Raw genomic sequence first — 19405 nt, forward strand, 5'->3', positions numbered from 1 at the left:
GGGGGGAATTAAATCTTGCCCCTTTGAAGCTGCCAGTTCTGCTTTCCCATTCTTTCTTTCTTCACCAACCCTGCCAGTGGGGAGGCTCGGCCGTGACACCAGGAAGGAGCCCTGGTGGCAAAATGCTCAGGTACGGAGGCCTGGCAGCCCCTCCAGGAGGGAGCCTTTACCTGCAAGCAGCTGAAGGTTCACCTGAGGGCATCACACCCGCTTTTCCTTGGGGGAGCAGCAGGGAAACCCTTGCAAATCCCTTTTCACGGCTTCCCTTGGCGTGCTTCCTAATCCGCTTAGAATTAAGGGGCATAATTTCTTGTGCCACTTAAACAATGGGCATGGATGCCTACCTTTGCGGCTGGGGCTCTCTCCCCCCCCCCATGGAGGGTCTGGTTCCTTCACCAGCCCCCTCCCCGGACACAGCCCCATTCTGAAGCAATTTCTATAAAATAAACTCTCTAATCAGGTAAATGATCCCATACGCTAAATTGCTGCCTTTCAGCTGCTCAGTTAACCTGCTTTATCCCCCTCCCCCGACTTCCAGAAAGTTGATGAGTGGGGGCCCAGGGAACACCCAGCAACTGCGTTGTTCCAGTTAGAGATGAATCTGGATCAGGGAGACCGGCTCCGTTGCACAGCGGCATCAGACAATATTTAAGCCAGAATCTGGCATGGGCAGAGGGGAGCTGAGTCAGTGGGGGTCCAGCCATGCTCTGGCCTTGACCGCAGCTGCGTGCGGGGCTCTTCCAGCCCATGGGGGGGCACAAGTGACCTCTGAGCTGGCTGATGGTCAGTCTATAGCTTGTGCCCAACTTCATGGTGTCTGGACTAACTGTGGTTTATCCAGCAAGCCATCCTTAAGCAGGATCTGCCAAACCCAGCCCTGAGGCCCTACGTGGTCCTCCAGCCTTTAGTCGAGGGGACCATCCCCTAGTGCAGGACGGGAGGGGTGTGGGCAGCCCCCCCGCCTGCCCCTTTGACCTGTGGCATCCCCCTTGCAACCTGGAAGCATTTATGCCTCTGAAATGAATCTCTCTTGGGTGGGGAGGGGCAGCGGATGGGGGGGACGGGGGTACCTGTGGGACTGGTATATCGGAGACTAGGATGAATTTGATTCTTTTCCTGGCTGATTGGGTTTCCTCTCCCCAGACTTCCTGTCCAGCCTGGGCTTTTCACTTCTTATCTGTGGCCTGTTAAGGGCTGCCCACCTCTGCAGCAGCAGCAGCAGCATCTGCTGGAATAAATCTGATTTCTCCACCGCAGGAGTTTTGCAAAAGTCTCCGGGAACTCTGCAGAGGAAGAGGCACTTCCAGTTCTCTCCAGCAGTGCTTCTGGGGTGCCCCTCCACCCCAAACCCACAGGCTGCCTTCAGGGACGGTGCTCGACTGCCCCTCAGTGGCTCAGAGGGGCTTAGTCACTCCGTTCATCAATGCACATCATGGGGGGGGGGAGGCACTTCCAGCCAATCCTTCCTGGGCAGATTTCCCACGTGTGTATTTTCCTGATTTGGGCAGTTTTCCTGCTGTCAGATCTTGAATCCATGTGGAAATTATACAACATTCCTTGCCCCCCCCCCACGCTAGAGGGTGGGGTGGATGTGACCGGCGAGAGACGGTCCCTTGGATAAGTGTTTCTCGTCCACTCTTATTGACTGCCTCAGAGAAAGGCATTTAATTGCAACGAAAACTTTGTCACTAGCCTGCAGACTGAAACAGGAAACATATTGGGGTTCAGGAAAACCTGAGCAAGACGCCCTCCGGGGCGCTGGACCCTTGCAAGTTATGTTTTCCCTTCTCTCTTCCTCCTTCCCATCCAGAGACCTTGCTGGCCAAGGGACTGGCAGAGAAGCCTGGCAGGACGGTGAGGGTGTGTTTGTGCCAGTCGGTTCTTTAGCAGCTGCCCTGGGTACCTGCCCCCAAACAAAGGCGTGTCCCTTCCCGCCTCTCCTGCCGCCATTCAGGGCCTCTGCCTGCCTCTCAGCGGCCTTCAGAGTCGCTGCTCACCTGGGTGGAGAAGGAGGTGAGACAGGAAGATTCGCTGGAGGATTTACCTGGCTGGAAAGCAGGTAAGGCAGCTGTCAGGGCTCCTCAGCGTGACTCAGCACCCGTACGCCCTGGCTGATGCCCCTGGGGGTTGTGCATCAATTCAGCAACATTCCCAATAACTCCCGAGTAAGTTTGTTCTCCCTTTCCAACTAGGTGACTCAGACAGGTGTAAGCAGAAGCCAGGGCTGCTTCTTAACTGATAAATCCCCGACGGCCAGAGCGGAAGAGGAGAGGCCTGTGGCCCCTCAGCCAAGGGTCTGTCGGCCGCCGAGGGCTGGGCTGGGTGAGTTTCCCCGTCTCCAAGTCCACGGCAGAGGCTGCGGAGAGAACTGCCCTGGCATTTTGTCTGCTCCTGCCAAGCTCCTCCTCCTCCTCCTCCTCCTCTCTGCCAACTGTCAAAAATACGTTTCTGGCAAGCCGGAGCATGTGTTTTGTACACACAGCTGCTAGGAGTGAAAACATTCATCACAAGCTATTTAACTGCCAGCCTCTAAAAGAGGCTCTGAAATGCACCATTTGTTCTCCCTGGGGGGGGGGGGCAACACGAGGAATTTAGGGAGGTGTCTCTCTGCTTAGTATGCACTTAAGCCATGTTCTGTTTTTTGCTTTGGTAACAGATCTGGCGTATCTCTGACAGGGCCACCTTCCTTACTCTCCGCAGAAGCCATGTGGGGTCCTGAATTCTGGAGCCACGTCCATGCGTGGGAGCGCCACAGAGGCGACAGACCCTGCTCCACCCCCCAGAAAAGGAGGGTCACCTCTCTGGCTGCGGAGGGCATCCCTTGGAAGGGTGCCCTTCTTCTCCGGCCAGGCTTGCCTCCCGCCCCGTCTCGACCCCTGGCTTGCAGGATCAGGGGCCTGAAGGAGAACCGTCCCTGCGATAAGAAGCTGCAGGCGTTGAAAAAAACGATCCTCGCCCAGCGACGCAGATGCGTCCCCCACGGTCCAGAAAAGAGCCTCCCGCTTGAAGGGGAAACTCGGAGCACGAAACCTCTGAAGAGGAAGGTCTGCAAAGCTGCAGCCTTCTCAGCCCCAGCCTGCCCTGGTTAGTCCAGGATGCCTTGTTCTTTTGTGGCTTTGGAAATGCCAGCCCCGTCCGTGTTGTGATCACAAGACGCCAACTCATTGGACTGAGGTTGGCTAGGTCAGAATCTTGCAAGTCTGAGGATGCTGGACCCTTCTTGCCCTCCAGTGAAATCAGGGAGGCCTCTGGCCGAGCTGCTTCTGGATGTCATTGCGTTGCTCTAGACTTGCAAAAATAGTTCAGCCTCTTTGGGTTAAGTAGCAGCTCCTGCGTATTTCCACAAAGGCCACCTTCCTTTCTCACCCCCTAAGCCTGAGCTTGGGATGTGGGTGGGAGGCCCGTTGTGTCCTTAGAGCAGCATGCATTCGTTTTTAATAGCAATAGACTTACATACCGCTTCATAGCGCTTTACAGCCCTCTCTAAGTGGTTCACAAAGTCAGCATATTGCTCCCCCAAGGATCTGGACCCTCATTTTATCGACCTCGGATGGATGGAAGGCCGAGTCAACCTTCTAACCGCTGCGTCACCAACAGGCCATTATGCGCGTTAACAAGGCAAATTTGGTTGCCCCCAGTGCCTTAGATGAAAATTATACAATACTGTCATAAGTGTGAGTCAGTTCCCAAGCGTCTAAATTTTGATCGGGTGATTGGGGGGATGCTAAGTGGCTGTAGGTGTGAAAAAGGGTTATAAGTCATTTCTTTGTAATGTCGTTGTAATGTCAAGCGGTCACTAAACAAACTGTTGTAAGTAGAGGACTACCTGTACATAACCTTTCCTCACCGTGTCCCTTCTTGGCCACCCACGCCATGTGTAATGTTTTCTCTTTGGTGAAGGTCGCAGCGAAAGAACGGGAAAGAAGCTCAGAGCCGGCCAGGACTCGGCACCCTCTTCCCGGAAGGCAGAGAAAGGCAGAGGTGAGGTCGCGGCGGGGAAGGCGCAGCCCCAGCAAAGGGCTCCAACTTTTATACAAAGAGGGGCGGAAAATGGCAGGACTGAAATGCAGAGGAAGAGACCTTTGGAAAGACTTGGGTGCTGTGAACTGTGGCAGGCAGATACAGAATCATGGGAAGGAAGGGGCCTTGGAGATCCGCTAGTCCAGCCCTCTGCTCAAGGCAGGAATCTGCAGACCTTCCCAGTCAAGTAGCTGCTTGATGGAAGGAAGGAAGGAGGGAAGGGAAGGAAGATAAAAATAATTTTCCCCATCTGTCTCCCCTCCCCACCTTGCCAACCTCGCCCCCTCCCACTTGGCTTTAATGGAACGCTTGAAAAATGGCCGGGCCTCCCTCCCTCCTAAGAGGGCAGGTCATCCATGTCCCGGGCCAGGCGAGGCATCCATCACGGTGGCTGGAAGGTTCTCCGGCCATTAAGCGCTGTCAGTGAGGACATAGGGGAGATGAAGGAGAGGTCGCAGGTCGGAGGAAAAGCCCTGGGAGGTTTGATGAATTGGAGATTTGCAGCAGTTAACAAAAAATTAAGTCAGGCCGGGGATAAAATATTCATGGAAGCAGGAGGCAGCATCGCTGGGCACAATCCGGGGGGGGGGGGCGTTTAGCCCTCCGATGCTCCTGGCCAAGGGCTCTTGCCTTCCCTGAAGCTCCAGCAGGGGGCGCCAGAAGCCTTCTTGCTCTGCCAGCCTTGACACTGAGCCTCAATCCTAGTTTGGTTATTTCTCATCTTGGGTCTCCCAAGTGTTCAAAACTAATTTCTTTTTGCAGAGCGGCCCAACATAATAGAGGGGTGTTTTTTATGAACAATTATCCCTGAAGGAGTCGTGCATTTTGGGGTGTGTGTGTGTGTGTTTCCTTTAGATTGGATCCTTTAGCATCCTTTAGATCAGGGGTGGCCAACTATGACGACTTTACAGCCTGTGGCTTTTAAGCCCAAGAATATTCAGGGAGTTGAAATCCACAGGTTGTAAGGGGGCCGTAATGCCCACTCTTGCTTTAGCGCCTGGCTTTTCCGGGAGCTCAGAGGACCTCTGGGAAGCTCCTGGAAGGATCGGGATAACAGAAGGTTGTGCGGTATAAGTAGACAGGAGACCTGGGTGGACTTTTTGCTGAAAAAGGAAAAAAAGTGAAGTGATTGTATGGTTTGGACGACTGAAAAAGGGGTCAAAGAGAGTTTTGCAGAAATAGAAGGGAAGAGGGATAATGGGTTGGTTTTATAACTGGTGAAAACTTTGGAAATTGCTTATTTTTTTTCTCTTTTTAGCTGATTTCTTTATTTCTTATCCTCTTATCTTCCCTCTCTTTTCCTTCCTTCCTTCCTTCCTTCCTTCCTTCCTTCCTTCCTTCCTCGTTGTCTCTGCCTGTTTCTGAAAGCTTTCTCTTTGTGTTTAAACTCCAGCTGTTACTTTATTCGGGGTGTCTGCTTGGAGGGAAGGCCAGAAGCTGGCTAGAAACATTCTCGGCCCACCACTGAAATATCCAAATCTGAAAACTGAACTGAAAAGCAAAGGAAAGGGGCCTTTCCGAGGTACTTTTAGATACATATAAAAGTTTGTATATCTCATTTATTCTGGTTCAGGACTTGCTGAAGGGAATTCTCATCAAACTGTCATTTGTTTCAGAGTCGTAGGTCAGTTCCTGGTTTAGGAACCTTCTCCTAGCAGCATTTGTGCCCAAACTGGCCTCCAGAGGGTGGTCCAAAAAGTCGAGACGGCGGTCACCAGGGAGCAAACAAAGTTTTTTTATGATCACTTGGCTCTTGTCTTGATTTTTCCGAGAACAACTTTGTCCTCTGTTAAGAGCTGAATCCAAAGCGGCTAGTCCTTGTCCTTTCTCTAGGACTGCATTCCTTCCTTTCTTTTCATCCCCTTTCTCCTTCTTCTATTTTTTCCTACCTACCAATTGTCCTTCCTTCTCCTCTCCTTCCTCCCACCAAGTACACAGATTACATTTGTAAAAAGGAGACATTCAGAAGAAACACAAGGTTCAGAGAAGTTCAGCATGTAAGGGTTGTTTTTTTTTCCCCTCACTCTTTTGATCATGTAGTTCCTAAATTTCTGGCAAAGGAGAGGAGAATACTGGAGGTTTTTCTCCCCTGGGAGCAGCCAGGCGTTCATGCGTGGTACTTTCGTTAGCAATGCTTCCAAGAGTCTTTCTTTTCTGATGGGCGGCTGACAACACGGCTGAACTGGGTGTGTCTCCTCTCCTCCAGGATTTCAAGGGGATCCCTTAACAGGATCCCAGACAGAGCAAACCTTCGGAGAAAATGCACAGGCTGTTCAGCCAGAGAGGAAGAAGATAAGACAAGAGAGACACACTGCCGAACTAAACCGTAAGTGGCAGGACTGGGAAAACCCCGGCTGGGCACAGAAATGGACCAGAAGGTGCCAGAAAGCTCCAGAGACAGAGAAGAAGAGCGAAAATCATCCGAGAGCTGCAGGAAGAGCGAGAACAGCAGGATCTACAAGGGGTTCCTCTGATGGGGTGAAGACCGCACATTCTCCCAAGGTTCAAAGTGCATTGGCTAAAAGGATGAGCATGGGAGAGACCTCCAGATCTGGCCAGGGAAGACCGAATGGGTCTTCTCTGAGAAGCCCAACTCCGAGGAAGGAACGCCAACCCACCACCCCGGGGGTGGAGGCCAGGAAGACGCCCTACAGTCCTGAACAGGTCCGTGAATTTATGGACCAGAAGGCCACTGAGAGAAAGAGGAGGATCCAGGAAGAGAGGAGGACCTCAAAGCAGGCCCAGGAAGAGAGGAACAGGAAACTTCAAGAGGTCTACCGGAAGCAGAGAGAAGCAGCCAGCAGAAGAAGCCATCGTGCAGAACAACCGAGAGAAGGCCTGACTTCCGTCACACGCTCCAAGAGGGATCTTGGTTTGGTAAGGACATTGTGGTCAGAAAGAAGTCATAAATGAAGGAGAGCTGGGTTAGAAAGTCCCCTGCTAAGATTGAGTCCCATCAGCCATTGTGGTTTAAGGTTATCTCAGAAACCGCAGCTGGTTTGCTGAGTAAGGCATAATTGCTGAGCTCCCACCCAACTTCAAACCGTGATTTAGGCTGGGGAATTCTGGGATCTGGAGTCCATACATCTTAAAGCTGCCCAGGTTGAGAAGCTCTGCTGCCCAGCGTCCAATGACCCTCCAGATAGTTGGACTTCAGCCCCCAGAATTCTCAGCAGCGGTTGTGGCTGATGGGTCCTGCTGGTGGGCGAGAGCCACACCTCTCTCACAGATGGGGGATAGTCAATATAAAATGATTCTTCTTGTTTTTAAATTTTAGAAATACCCAGGTGGGCAATCTCCAGCAAGAGATGGCATGAAAGGTGTTTCTCGAGCATCATGGACTCTGCTAAGGAAGGAGTCAAAATTCAGCAGGTACGTGACAGTCATTTCCAGTTGCATAAGCATGTGGAGATGGGGCAGAGGTTTCTATTTATTTAATTTCTACAGCTCCCCGCTCAACCAAGTGACTCTGTGCTCTTTCCTTTGGCATTCCACTGTTGTTCCCTTAGTGAGTTAGAGCCGAGGATGGACAAAACAGGACAGGGGACTCTGACCCTGGGATTATGTACCTCCATAGAGCCTGAAGATCAGCTGAGGACCCCTCTGAACCTCAAGCAGGTGGACATCTGCTCCCCTCGGGCAAGCCATCACTCACCGAGTCCTTTTCACCTCTGGAGAGAGAACATTATTGGCATGGAGACGCCGTTCTCCTTGGACACCTCCACCTCCCCTTCTCACAGAAGCAAGCAAGACAGAGTGAGGGCCATCCACAACTTAGCTAAAGATCTCAGTGAGCGGTTGGGGAGAGAAATGGAAAGGTTACAAGCCACCAAGGCCTCGAGGGACCAAGGATGTCCACCTGGAACTCCGTCTAAGAGGTCTCAGATGACTACTCCCCCTGCGGCTCCTCTCGAGAACGTGGATGCTCCAGAAAATGCAGAGTCTACCTGGGCTTCAAGACCTTCACTGAATCCATCAATGTGTCCTCAAGAAAGGGCTTGTCTCAGGAGGGGGTTGGGCATCCCAATGGACAAGGAACGGCTCGTCCGACATCTTCTTCCAAGGGATGGGGCTGGCCTTGAGGTGATGGACTCGGTTGAGAGAAGGCAAAGCAGGACTGAAGCAAAAGACCTGAAGGAAGGTTGGTAGAGAAGCTTCTTTCATTGCCCTGTGAAATATGAAACCTCTATGGGGCTGAATGCAGAACGAAATTTCCTGCATTGTGGATTTCAAAATTTCTTTCTTTCTTTCTTTCTTTCTTTCTTTCTTTCTTTCTTTCTTTCTTTCTTTCTTTCTTTCTTTCTTTCTTTCTTTCTCTTTCTTTCCTTCTTTCTCTTTCTTTCTTTCCTTCCTTCCTTCCTTCCTTCCTTCTCTTTTTCTTTTTTCCTCTCTTCTCTCTCTTCTGCTCCTCTCCTCTCTCCTCTCTGCCCCCTTCCCCTCCTCTCTTAATTATGTTTACCCAAATCAGTTAAGAACGTCTGTTGTTCTTCCCAAGGTCTTGCTTCAGAGATGGGATCTGGGGGAAAAGACCCTGCTAGGCCCCGAGCTGGCCTCTTCACTGAAAGGTCAGAACCTGCCCTTGGACTTCTTCACCCTCCACAGAGCCTCCCAGCATCCTGCCCATGGGGGACTGGGGGGGCTGTCCTCAAGGGGGGGGGGGTCTAAACAGGCCCTGACATCCCATGCAAGATCTGTCCATATGTAGCAGAGCTGTGATTGGACCATGATGGACTGGGCTAGGATTGTATTAAGTTTGGCTATTTTAAAACCACATTTCTACCAAGCCGGCATTTTCAGCTACTCTGGGATTGCTTAGGAAGAGGGATAAAGAAAGAAATTGGGAGCCCTGGGAAAAGCGAAAAAGAAAAGAGACCGAAGGTGATGCTTGGAAGACCATCATAAGACATTGCTGAGTAAAGTTTGGGGTGTAATAAAATCCCACTTATTTTATGAGGTATCCCGTAAATCGAGGCCCCATAATTTAAAATATTGATTAAGACTTAAATGTTGCGTCGGTTAGCAGCATCAGCTAGCTCTCGCCCTTCCAAAAATAAGGTCGAGTCTCAAAACTCAGCTCTGTGCAGTTTCACAAGGTGCCCATCAGATGGCGCTGTTGGCCACATAATGGGCACTGCTTGGTCTCTCGGGCTGTTGATATACTGAGAAGCCTTAAAAATCTGCAACTCCTGAGGATAAGAGAATGAAAAAAAAACACTTTTTTTTGCTTCAGTTAACTGTTCTCCCAGTCCCCCTCCACTGCTTCTACACCAAGCTTGTTCAACCTTGGTTGACTTAATAAGCCATCATTGGCTAGGTTTATACAACAGGCTGCCCAAAAGCTAGATTATCTGAGCCAAGCCACACTTTTTACTTTTCTTTTGTTGCATGAAACTTTCTCATGACTACAATTCCCATCATTCTTTTTGAATGACCTGGCCTGCTCCGGAGAACCTCTTTTAGGTAAAACGGAGATATTAAATTATACGCCCCTTTGGCAGTAATTCCTCGGCTGGGAGAATCTGTTCCAGCATATGGTGGGGGCGGAACTGAAGTCTCTTGATTATCTTTACGAGCGCCCCTCTAAATCCCCGCTGATCCCTTTTCTGCTCAATCTGAACAAGAGATTAACCAAGTGGATCCCGCAGATTTATTTACTACAGTCGGTTTCCCCCGCTTTTATATACGCGCTAGCCATGTTTCGGCACTGGGACAGAGGGAATGAACGATATATTGGATTGGATGGCCAACTTAACCCAATTTCACCATATTGGAACTTTTACACGTAGTCCTCAACTTACAATCATTCTTTTAATGACCTTTTGGAGTTACAATGGCCCTGGAAAATGGGACTTCATGAGCAGTGCTGCTACTTCACGGTTTTGGCATAGCTACATTACCAGATTTCGGAGAATTGCAACTGGAATTTATTTACTCATTTGCATCATATAATCGCCATTTTGCGACCTTCCCAGTCAATTCCTGGCCAGCAAAGTCAGATTCATTTAACGTCCATATAAGGTCATAAAGCCGGGCACCACTCAGTTAATGATCACATCACCTGGCGACAGAAGTTCAAGTTCCAAATATGGACGCCTGAATTGCGGGGCGGATGGCGGGTAATTATTGGGCCCTGGCAGCAGGCAGGAAGATTGGCTTCATCCTTTCTTCGGTCCTGAAGTCACCATGAAATTTGTGCTTGCAAAATTGCTTGGTGCACAGGCAGAATCTCCCACGTTGGCACGCTTGAAATGCCGGGTTTTTTAAAAGCAGGTCCTGAAATGCTCCAGCACCTGGGACATCGCTCTAGGCCAGATTTGCCCCTTGATAAAGGAAGGAAGGAAGGAAAAACAAAATTCTACTCTTTCACCCATCATCCCCACCCTCTGGCTGATAAGTCGCCCTTCTCCCTCCCCTCCTTTTCGCCCCCCTGCTCTGCTGTTTCTGGGTCAGAAGGGAAGGGAAAAAAAGCTTATTAACGTGAAAAATGAAATGAGATTTTTGCTAAGCAGATTGCTGAATTGGAATAAAAACTCAGCCCCCCCCCCCCGTCTGTCTCCTTCGACTCCTTGTCCTAGGAAGCATCTGCCAAGACTTTATCTCCTTGGCTTTGGGTTTCCCCCAGATCAAGAAAAGTCTTCTTTTTCACACATCCGTCCCTAATCGGTTTAGCCAAGCTCCCCACTCCTGATCCCCAAGAATAAAAGCGGTCTTAGCCCACCTCCTAAGCCAGTTTTCTCAACCGTGGCAACTTGAAGATGGCTGGGCGTCACCTCCCAGAATTCCCCAGGTCCCTTTTTTCATTGCTGTTGTAACTTCAGTCTCTGAACAAAACGTTGTAAGTCGAGGATTATAGGAGGCTGTTTTTGGAATAGGAGGGGTTTAGGCGGAGGCCACTGTGTGTGTGTGAGAGAGAGAGATGCTTCCAAGATGCAGCTTTAGGGGTGGATCAGGCTGTTTTGGCTATGTGAAAATCCAGCATCTGAATTCACAACTCTTTGCCTTTCGTTTTAGGGGGTCGATCCACACGCTGGTTGAAATGCCAAAGGCTTCTTTGGAGAAGAACCGGCCAGAAGGAAGCAATTGGCAGAAGAAACCTCCAGGTAAGATGCAAAGAAAAATGGCACAGGCAGACCTGTTTCTCTTTGGGGGTGCTGCATGCGGGGGTTAGATTCATCAGAAATATAAAGTAATGGCATGAACCAAATTCTAAAAGTTCTAAAAATCCAAAGAGCGACTAGCAGCAGAAAGCAAGATGGGCAGCAAATTCCCAAGCTTTGTGATTTCTTCTGTCTATTTGGGGAAGAGTTGGAGAAGCCAATGTTAACGATTTAGCATACTTGGGCATCATTTATGATTACTGCTGCATTTTACCACGGTGCTCTGCAAATACCTGCGGACCGAGGGGCAAGACACATTGCATTAAAAAACCCAGTGATGCTGAATATGGAGGTCTGAAAGTTCTACTTCTTTTTCTCCAGAAAACCAACCAGGAGCAGGTGGCCTTGTCTCCACAGCTCAGCACCAGCCATCCGGTCTTCCTTTCCCACCATTTAATTTGGCCCCCGGAAAAGCCGGTGCTGCGGAAGATCCGTCTGAGCCTGCGGGTTCAAACAGCCAGGTACCCCAGTGGGGCTGAGCCACTTCCTCCTTTCTCCTCTTGACTCCAGCCTTATTTGAGAAAACCATCTTTTGGAGCGAGGATTCCCAAGGTTCTGGGTGCCGGGTGGTCCAGGGGAGGAGAGGTTGCCTTGGCAACGGTGCATCCTTTGGGGCACCTTTACCAGTGCTGTGTTTCTGTCCTCAGTGGAGTGAGATTGGACACTTCTATGGAGGGTCCAGTTCCTTCGGCCGGCTCAGCCTGACTCTGGTGGAGCAATCTTTGAGGGAAGAGGAGCTGCGGGCCCGGCACCAGAGCGCCCTTCTCCGGCTGCGTGAGAAGGCCCTCCGGGAGAAAGCCCAGGCGGAGCTGGCTTGGCTGGAGCACGGGCAGTGGTGAGGACCCCTTTGCCCCACCCAGCCCCCCTCTTAGGCTTACCTCCCCCCAATACTGCCCTACCTCTGGTACTGCACAACGAGACATCATGATGCCGACCCACAAAATGATGTCATGGGGTCACCATGCCTTCCTCCCACCAAGCGTTTTTGTTTCTAGGGTTAGAGGAAGAAGAAGGGAGGAGGAGGAGGAGGAGGGGGGGAAAAATAATTATAGAGAAAGACAGGAAGTAAGAGGAAAGAAAAGGAACTGTAGTAAGATCTTGATTTAACAGACAAGCAAAAAAAAAATGACATTTGGGCATCAAGAAGCTTTTTTAAAAAAATATATTTATTTAATTTTTTAAGCTGCTCGACCGCCTGGGACTTTGGCCAGCAGGTCTGCCCTTTAACATTTAGCGTGTTTGTATGTTGCGTTGTGCTGGGGGGAGGGGGCCTTGGCTGACTGGACCCCAGGGATAGAAACCCACTTCCCACTGCTTAATTTCAACCTATTTCCTGCTTTCAGCTCCCCACAGGGCTTGCAGGGAACAGGAGACCCATCCTCCACAGCCGAGAAGCAGCTCTCCATCCTAACCAGGTTGAAGCAAGAGCAGGTGACAATATCCGGGGAGGGGAAGGGAGGAGGGAGGGGAGGCTGGGGAGTTTGCAAGCCCAGCGAGGTAGGCCAGGCCAGCAGCCCAACCAGGCCTAGTCAAATGACTGGGAATGGCAGAGGATAGTGGGATTTGTAGTCAAACCCTTCCAAAAGAGGACATTCAGGAAGGCTGCATTTGATCTGGATGAGTAAACAACTCCAGTTTCAGGGCAGGAGCAGGAGACAAGAATGAACATCTGGACTTTTGGATCGATCGATCAAGGAATCCAATCCGATTACCTGATCTGTCAGGAAGAGGCCGTCTCACTGTCTCTCTCCTCATCGTTCTCTGCAGGCAGAAATCAGGCATCTGCAGAACATCGGCCGAGCTGCCCATCAGGAGCGTAAACTTCTCCTCCAACAGCAAAAGGAGCTCCTAGAAGTGCAGAAGACAACCACACAGCTGTGGTTACAGCTGGGTGGGCAGCAGCCACACCAGGTTTGTGATGTCCACGCAAGAGGACCTGTTGTTGCTCTTCTCTCTAGCTTCCAAATTATGAGAAGCCCCCTGAGATAGGAGCTCCAGATCCCTCCAGATAGAAGTAGTGCAAGCCATTTGATGGCTTTTACAGTAGTTGGATTCTGGGCTTCCCATATCAACACATAATAACTCGTCCATAAACTAATGCCAGAGCTTTAATTTGGTCTGGAATTTATAGCCTGGGACCTCTGTTCCTTGGAGATAAGCCCCTTCTCTCCAGCAAAGGATCAGGCATACCTGCAGGATTTGGAACAGGGCCTTTTTGCTGATAGCCCCAAGGTGAGAAATTGCACATCGCTCCTGTATGTCATACAATATTTCTCTTCTGGAAAGCAATGACCAGCCTTTCTATTTGTCAAAGTTTTTAATTAAAATTTGGGTGCTCAGGGGAACCGGACAGCCATTTGTCTGGAATGGGAGAGGGTCTCCTGCTTGAGCAAGGGGTTGGACTAGAAGACCTCCAAGGTCCCTTCCAAGTCTGAAGGATAAATGAACTTGACATCACCCTAGAGAAACTCACAAATTTCTCTCCCTTTCGCCAGATTTCTGAGACTCTCAACCCTCCAGGAGCTGGGATGCTGGAGAGAGAAACGTTTGAGACCTCTTCCAGACCTGCTCCTCTTATTGCAGCCTATCCAGGGGAAACAGAAAGGAGAAGCAGCCACGAAGCGGAACAGCAGTGAGAAACCCTTCCTTAATGTTGTGCAGAAAAGGGCCAGGCTTCCCAGGCTTTGGGGGGGGGGGAAGGCAGCAGGGCTCCTGCTGGACGGGGCTGAGGCGAGGCTGGGAGGGGTCCTAGCTGGGCTGCCTGGATCCGGCGGGCCTGGAGATTGACATCTCCGAAATAGAGCAATAATTATTCTCTATAAAACCTAGCAGTAACTAGTGGGCTAATGGAGCAGAATCCAGAATGGAATCCAGGATCCAATCCAGAACAGAGCCCAGAATAGAATCCATAATCCAACACAGAAATAGGATCCAGAATTTAATCCTAAGTAGAGTCCAGGATCCAATCCTGAATGTACAAGGTAGCCCAGAATGGATGGGGAAAAAATGAATCCAGAATTGAATCCAGACTTTAATGCTGAATGGAGTCCAGTCCCAGAATTCAATTCAGAACAATCCAGACACTCATAGAATCCAGAACAGTATGCAGAACGGGGTCCAGAATCCAATCTGGAGTAGTGTGTGGAATTGAATCAAGAATCCAATCCAAAATGGAGTACAGAATGGAATCCAGAATCTGATCAAGAATAAAATTTGTCAGGGATCTTGGAGGTCATCTAGTCTAACCTCTTGCGCAGAGAAGATTTTGCAACACTTCCGACAGATGACCACCAAGGAAGGAGAACTCAACATTCCCTTGCTGCTAAATAACAATTGTGCTTTTGTGTTAATTGTGTTATCTCGATAAGGCAATTCATCTACGAAAGGGCGATTGGGATAGATTGCCCAGAAGTGAATCATTGCTTTTCACTTTGATTTATTCAAAGGCTTTTTTCTGGTTGTCCATGGCTAGTCTTCTCCTTGGCCTCTGCCCTTGAAGGGTCCAGATTTTGAAACCTCACCTTCCTGCGGATCTTTGAATGAATGGGGTGTTTTGTGACACCCACCCTTTCTCTTTCACAAATTTTCTTACTGGCCTTGTCACTTCCCATTGAGAAGCGTGGTGGATAAGTGGGAGGGGGTCTGTTTGGTTAATGGAAAGCCTTGTAAATAAATCTTTGCATGAAACAGATCTATAATTCATGTTGCTATTGATTATAGGTCACCGGTACCTTTAAAATGGATTGCTGGCTTCAGCTGCACTCTCTCTGATGGAAGGGCTGGCTGGCATGGTGGATAGAGAGACCTCATCCATCTAGTTGTTTTGGACGCGGCAAAGTCTTTTAGCTGGAGTCCTGGTCGAGATCCGTAACGGGGAAACGTCTCAAGCCAACAGGAAAATAAGTCCAGTTGCTGTGACTCCACTTCCATGCAATTCTGTCTGGATGAATAACAAGATAACAGAGTCGGAAGGGACCTTGGAGGTCTTCTAATCCACCCCCCTGCCTAAGCAGGGAACCCCACACCATTTCAGACAAATGGCTGTCCAGTCTCCAGGGATGGAGCATCCACAACTTCGGAAGGCAAGCTGTCCCACTGGTTAATTGTTTTCATTGTTGGGAAATTTCTCCTTAGTTCTAGGCTGGTTCTCTCCTTGGCAAGCTTCTATCCGTTGCTTCTTGTTCTGCCTCCAAGAGCAACAAAGATGATTAAGGGGCTGAGGGCTAAAGCATAAGAGCGGCTGCAGGAATTGGATAGGTCTAGTCTAATGACGAGGACCAGGGGTGACACGACCGAAGTTGTCCAGTACTGGAGTGGCTGTCACAGAGAAGAGGGGACTGACTTATTTTCCGAAGCACTTGAGGGCAGGACAAGAAGTAACGGATGGAAACTTATCCGAGAGTGATCCAAACTAGAACCGAGGAGGAACTTCCTATCAGTCTTGTCTCAAGTACTTGTGGATGCTCTGTCACTGGAGCTTTTTAGCAACAGCAACAGCAGACTTATATACCACTTCATGGGGCTTTTATAGCCCTCTCTAAGCGGTTTACAGAGCCAGCCTCTTGCCCCCAAATGATCTGGGTCCTCATTTTACTGACCCCAGAAGGATGGAAGGCTGTGTCGACCGTGAGCTGATCAGGATCGAACTGCTGGCAGTGGTCAGTCAGCCTACAATACTGCACCACCACAGCTCTTTTAAGAAGAGATTGGACAGCCCTTTGTCCAGAATGGGGTCCAGAATCCTGGGAGTTTTAGTCCATCCATCTTAAAGCTGCCACGGTTGAGAAACGCTGTGTTCCACACTCCCTCTCCTACTAATTCAGGCCAATCTCCTTACAGACAGCTGGCTGAGTCGAAGAGCATTTTGCTACCAGGGAATCGGGAGGTGGACGGACATGCAAAGAGGAAACCAGGAAAAGGAGATCCATCTTCTAAGGTCTTGGGAGCTACCATCCAAGATCTATATGATCCTTCTGGTCAAAGATCCCCGAATCCAGACCTCGGTTATGGAAGAACAGCAGGTAACCATACAAAGATGGTCTGGATATCCATGGTGGATGTTGCAGGAAGAGAGTCACATTTCAGATAGTCCTCGTTTAATGACCGGTCGTTTTTAGGACCATTTGAAGTTATGACAGCCACAGAACAAGTGCTTTACGTCTCATAAAGTATCCCCAGCTGTCGTAAATGATTGTGCGCTCTCGATCACATGCTGGGCAAGTCAACTTTATGACCAGTTGTGGCATTTTGCCGGTTGCAAGTGTGAAAAACGGTCATAAATCATTTTTTTCAGTGTCGCAACTCCCACAAAAATTTAAAGAAAAATTTAAGAAACTTTAAGGAAAAGCCGCCCAATTCCTTGCGTCTTTGGGCACTCAAAAACAAGTGATGGGATAAGAGAATTTTATTTCCAGGCTCGACTAGGAATAGCCAGTGGCTGGTTGGTTGGACTTTTCTGGATGGAATCAAGCCAGCATTTCTGGCTACCCGCAAAACCTTTCTAAGTCGTTTTACCGACTGACATTTCCTCCTTAATCACCTCTCCGTAAATTATGTCTTCCTGAAAAGCTTCTCGAGGAAATAATAAATTAAACTCGGGGCTTGTGACGTCTAATTTGCTCTGGCCACTTCAATCGCCCTTTAATGCAGACAGAAAGAGTCTCAGTTTCCCCTTTGATGACTAGAAGGTCCTGCTCAAAATCTCATTGGCGTAAATCACGCGAGAGCCGAAATCTGTCCGAGTTTATTAGAGAATATGATTATGCGGCTTCTCCAGAAAACAAGGCATCACTTATTCCATTTGGGCTATTAGAAATGTGCTTTCTTCCGAGATATTTCCAACATAATTTAAGGGGCCACATTTAAAAAAAAAAATCTATCCATCTGAGAGATTTTGCTTTCTTACTTTTATCAGCAGTTCATATTTCTTCCGCCTTGCCATTCAGCTTCTAGAAAGTAAATCCAAATCTTCTATCGGAGACATTTCTGTAATTTATTAGCCTTGTAGGTGCCTTGTCTCTAGGAAATTATAAATATCGAGTCAGGAATTACAGTTCCTCAGAACTGTACTTATTCACAACATTTCAGCAGGATGAAATGTTGTTTATGCCGTAAAATCTCTCTTAGAAAACGTCTCTGTCAATTGTTGCACTGGCTAATAAAACAATAGTAAATAATAATAGGTTGCAGAGACTCTGGGAAGACCTACACAAAGGTTATTGTTATGGGTAGTATACAAAAATAGAAGTAATCCTCCACTTATGACAATTGGAGCCAGGATTTCTGTTGCTAAGCAGGGCAGTTAAGTCAGTTTTATGGGCTGCTGTCCTTCGACTTTTGGGTGGCAAGATGGCTAAGGGTCCTGTGGGAATCCCTTGTCTTCCAATCTGCCACCTTCTCTCTGTAGTGGCTTATCCTTCTTCAAGAAATTTCAGTAGTATTCTGGGGGGAGGGGGGGTTTCCCATTCTTAAGGAATGGTGCTAAAATTTCTTCCACCCTCCTAGAGAAATAGAAAGAAATCTGACATTAAGACTTAAAATTAAATCAATTTCCACATTTCTGCTGTTTCTAGATCACTTGGCCAGACGAGGAGAAAACAGTTCTCCTGATAACAGTTTGACCAAGAATTCCCAAGAAGACTATCCTGGATCTCCATTGGACAAAGGCCCAGGAAGTATTGCTTCTGCAGGAACTTCTTCCATACTTCCTGGTTTCTGCCCGTATCCAGAAAAGTCACCATCTGGTTTTGAATTCCATAAGGGCTATGCAGTTCTAGTCCATCTCTCTGGAAGCTCTCTTTCTGCTTCAGATCTAGAAGACGATGGCCAACAAGACACAGATGTCAGCCTCCCTGAAGAATTTGCCTTCCAGGAACCTCTGCCTGATAACCTGGGTATCTCTACGCATCATGAAGCTCCAGTGGTGCCAAGGATAGTAATAAATACAGAAAGTACATTATCCTCCTCTGAGAAGAAACCTCAGGGCCAAATTTCTGGTGGGGACCTTGAGTCAAAGGACTTGTGTGCTGTGTACAGTCAGGAAAAGATCTGGGAAGACATGGCTGGAACGGAAAGGTTGGCTGAATCTGGTTCTGCTATCTTATCCAACAGTGGGAGGCTACAGGGGACCCGTACTGTGACAAAAAAGGACCACGTTCATGCACCAACTTTGAGAAGTAGGGCAACTTCTTTGAATGTTTCTGAAGAATGTGCAGAAAATGGTGGGAACAAGACGACTTCTCGAAGTCCAGCTGAGGTGAGGATGGTCTCCTCCTCCACCAATGATCCTTTTCACAGTCCTGAGGGTAAAGGAGAGAAGGACCCTCTGCCTAATGTGATTAAGGTAATTGGAGAAGATGTTGAGGATGAAAACACATCTCACTGTGGTAACAAGGATGCAACCGTGACATTGGCACCAGATGTCCCTCTGAACACTGGCACTCCTCAAGATTCTGAGCAGCCAATCCACAGCCCAAAGCATTCGTTATGCCACAGGTTTCCAAATTCTTCTGATCACCTGCTAGTTTCAGAGGACAAAACCGGCTGTGCCAACCGTTCAGCAGAAGAATGTGTATCCCACAAGCCAGACGAAATCAGTCTCCAACTCAACAAAACGTCCCTGGGCAACAGGGACCCGGCTGAGGAAAATCGAAAAGGTTCTTCAACCAAGAACCAAAATACAAATGAAGCTGGGATGGTAGCAGTCCATTTAAGGTCTCCCCAAGAGGGTCTCCCAAAAAACGAAGGGGACGCTGTGCATTTAAGCAACAGGCTTCTTGCTGAACTGGAGGATGATGTGGTGTCTCCGGTTGATGAAATGTTGACTTATGGAAGCAGCGATCTCCCGTCTTCAACCGAAAAGGAGGTCTCATCCTGGAGCACAGATCTCCCAGCTCCACCCGAAAACCTAAGTGGAAAAGATGAGGAGGCCACCTCCGGCCTTGATTTCCCTTCTCCACCTGATTCAGTGGCATCTTCTGAAGCTGAAGATCTTTCCCCACCTTGCCACCTCCCTGCAGAAGGTCTAGGCTCTTCTCCTCGTGCCTGAGACTTCTTTCCATTCTCACATTCGAATCTCAGCGTAAAAATGGAGAGGGAAATTATAGTTGCTTTAAAAACAAATACAGGTGGTCCTCAGCTTGCACCCTGGCTGTTCAAAGTCACAACGGCACTGAAAAAAGGGACTTATGGTTGCTTTTCACACTTATAACCGCTGCAGCATCCCTGTG

At 49.0% G+C, this 19405-nt stretch overlaps 1 protein-coding gene across 1 annotated transcript; it reads left to right on the forward strand.

Annotated features, from left to right (window-relative positions):
- The first annotated feature begins 1991 nt into the window (after positions 1–1991).
- On the forward strand, positions 1992–19405 carry CCDC187 (coiled-coil domain containing 187). The gene is made up of 16 exons (XM_039345042.1): positions 1992–2059; positions 2701–3084; positions 3901–3981; positions 5414–5542; positions 6227–6897; positions 7298–7392; positions 7530–8161; positions 8516–8585; positions 11032–11120; positions 11499–11638; positions 11825–12012; positions 12521–12608; positions 12945–13088; positions 13673–13809; positions 16017–16198; positions 17750–19405. The coding sequence occupies exons 2-16, from the start codon at positions 2706–2708 to the stop codon at positions 19222–19224; spliced, it is 4500 nt and encodes a 1499-aa protein (XP_039200976.1). The 5' UTR covers positions 1992–2059; positions 2701–2705; the 3' UTR covers positions 19225–19405.

This window comes from Crotalus tigris, unplaced genomic scaffold (genome assembly GCF_016545835.1).
Source record: "Crotalus tigris isolate CLP2741 ecotype Arizona unplaced genomic scaffold, ASM1654583v1 scf7180000017940.1788314, whole genome shotgun sequence".
Lineage (NCBI taxonomy): Eukaryota > Metazoa > Chordata > Lepidosauria > Squamata > Viperidae > Crotalus > Crotalus tigris.

What these genes read in the sequence shown, in the direction of transcription:
- CCDC187 (XM_039345042.1), top strand. Translation starts at nt 2,706, where the DNA reads ATGTGGGGTCCTGAATTCTGGAGCCACGTCCATGCGTGGGAGCGCCAC. An exon ending in AAGGAGTCAAAATTCAGCAG is followed by an intron (nt 7,393 to 7,529) that starts GTACGTGACAGT and finishes TTGTTCCCTTAG; the next exon opens with TGAGTTAGAGCCGAGGATGG. An exon ending in TGGCTGGAGCACGGGCAGTG is followed by an intron (nt 12,013 to 12,520) that starts GTGAGGACCCCT and finishes TCCTGCTTTCAG; the next exon opens with CTCCCCACAGGGCTTGCAGG.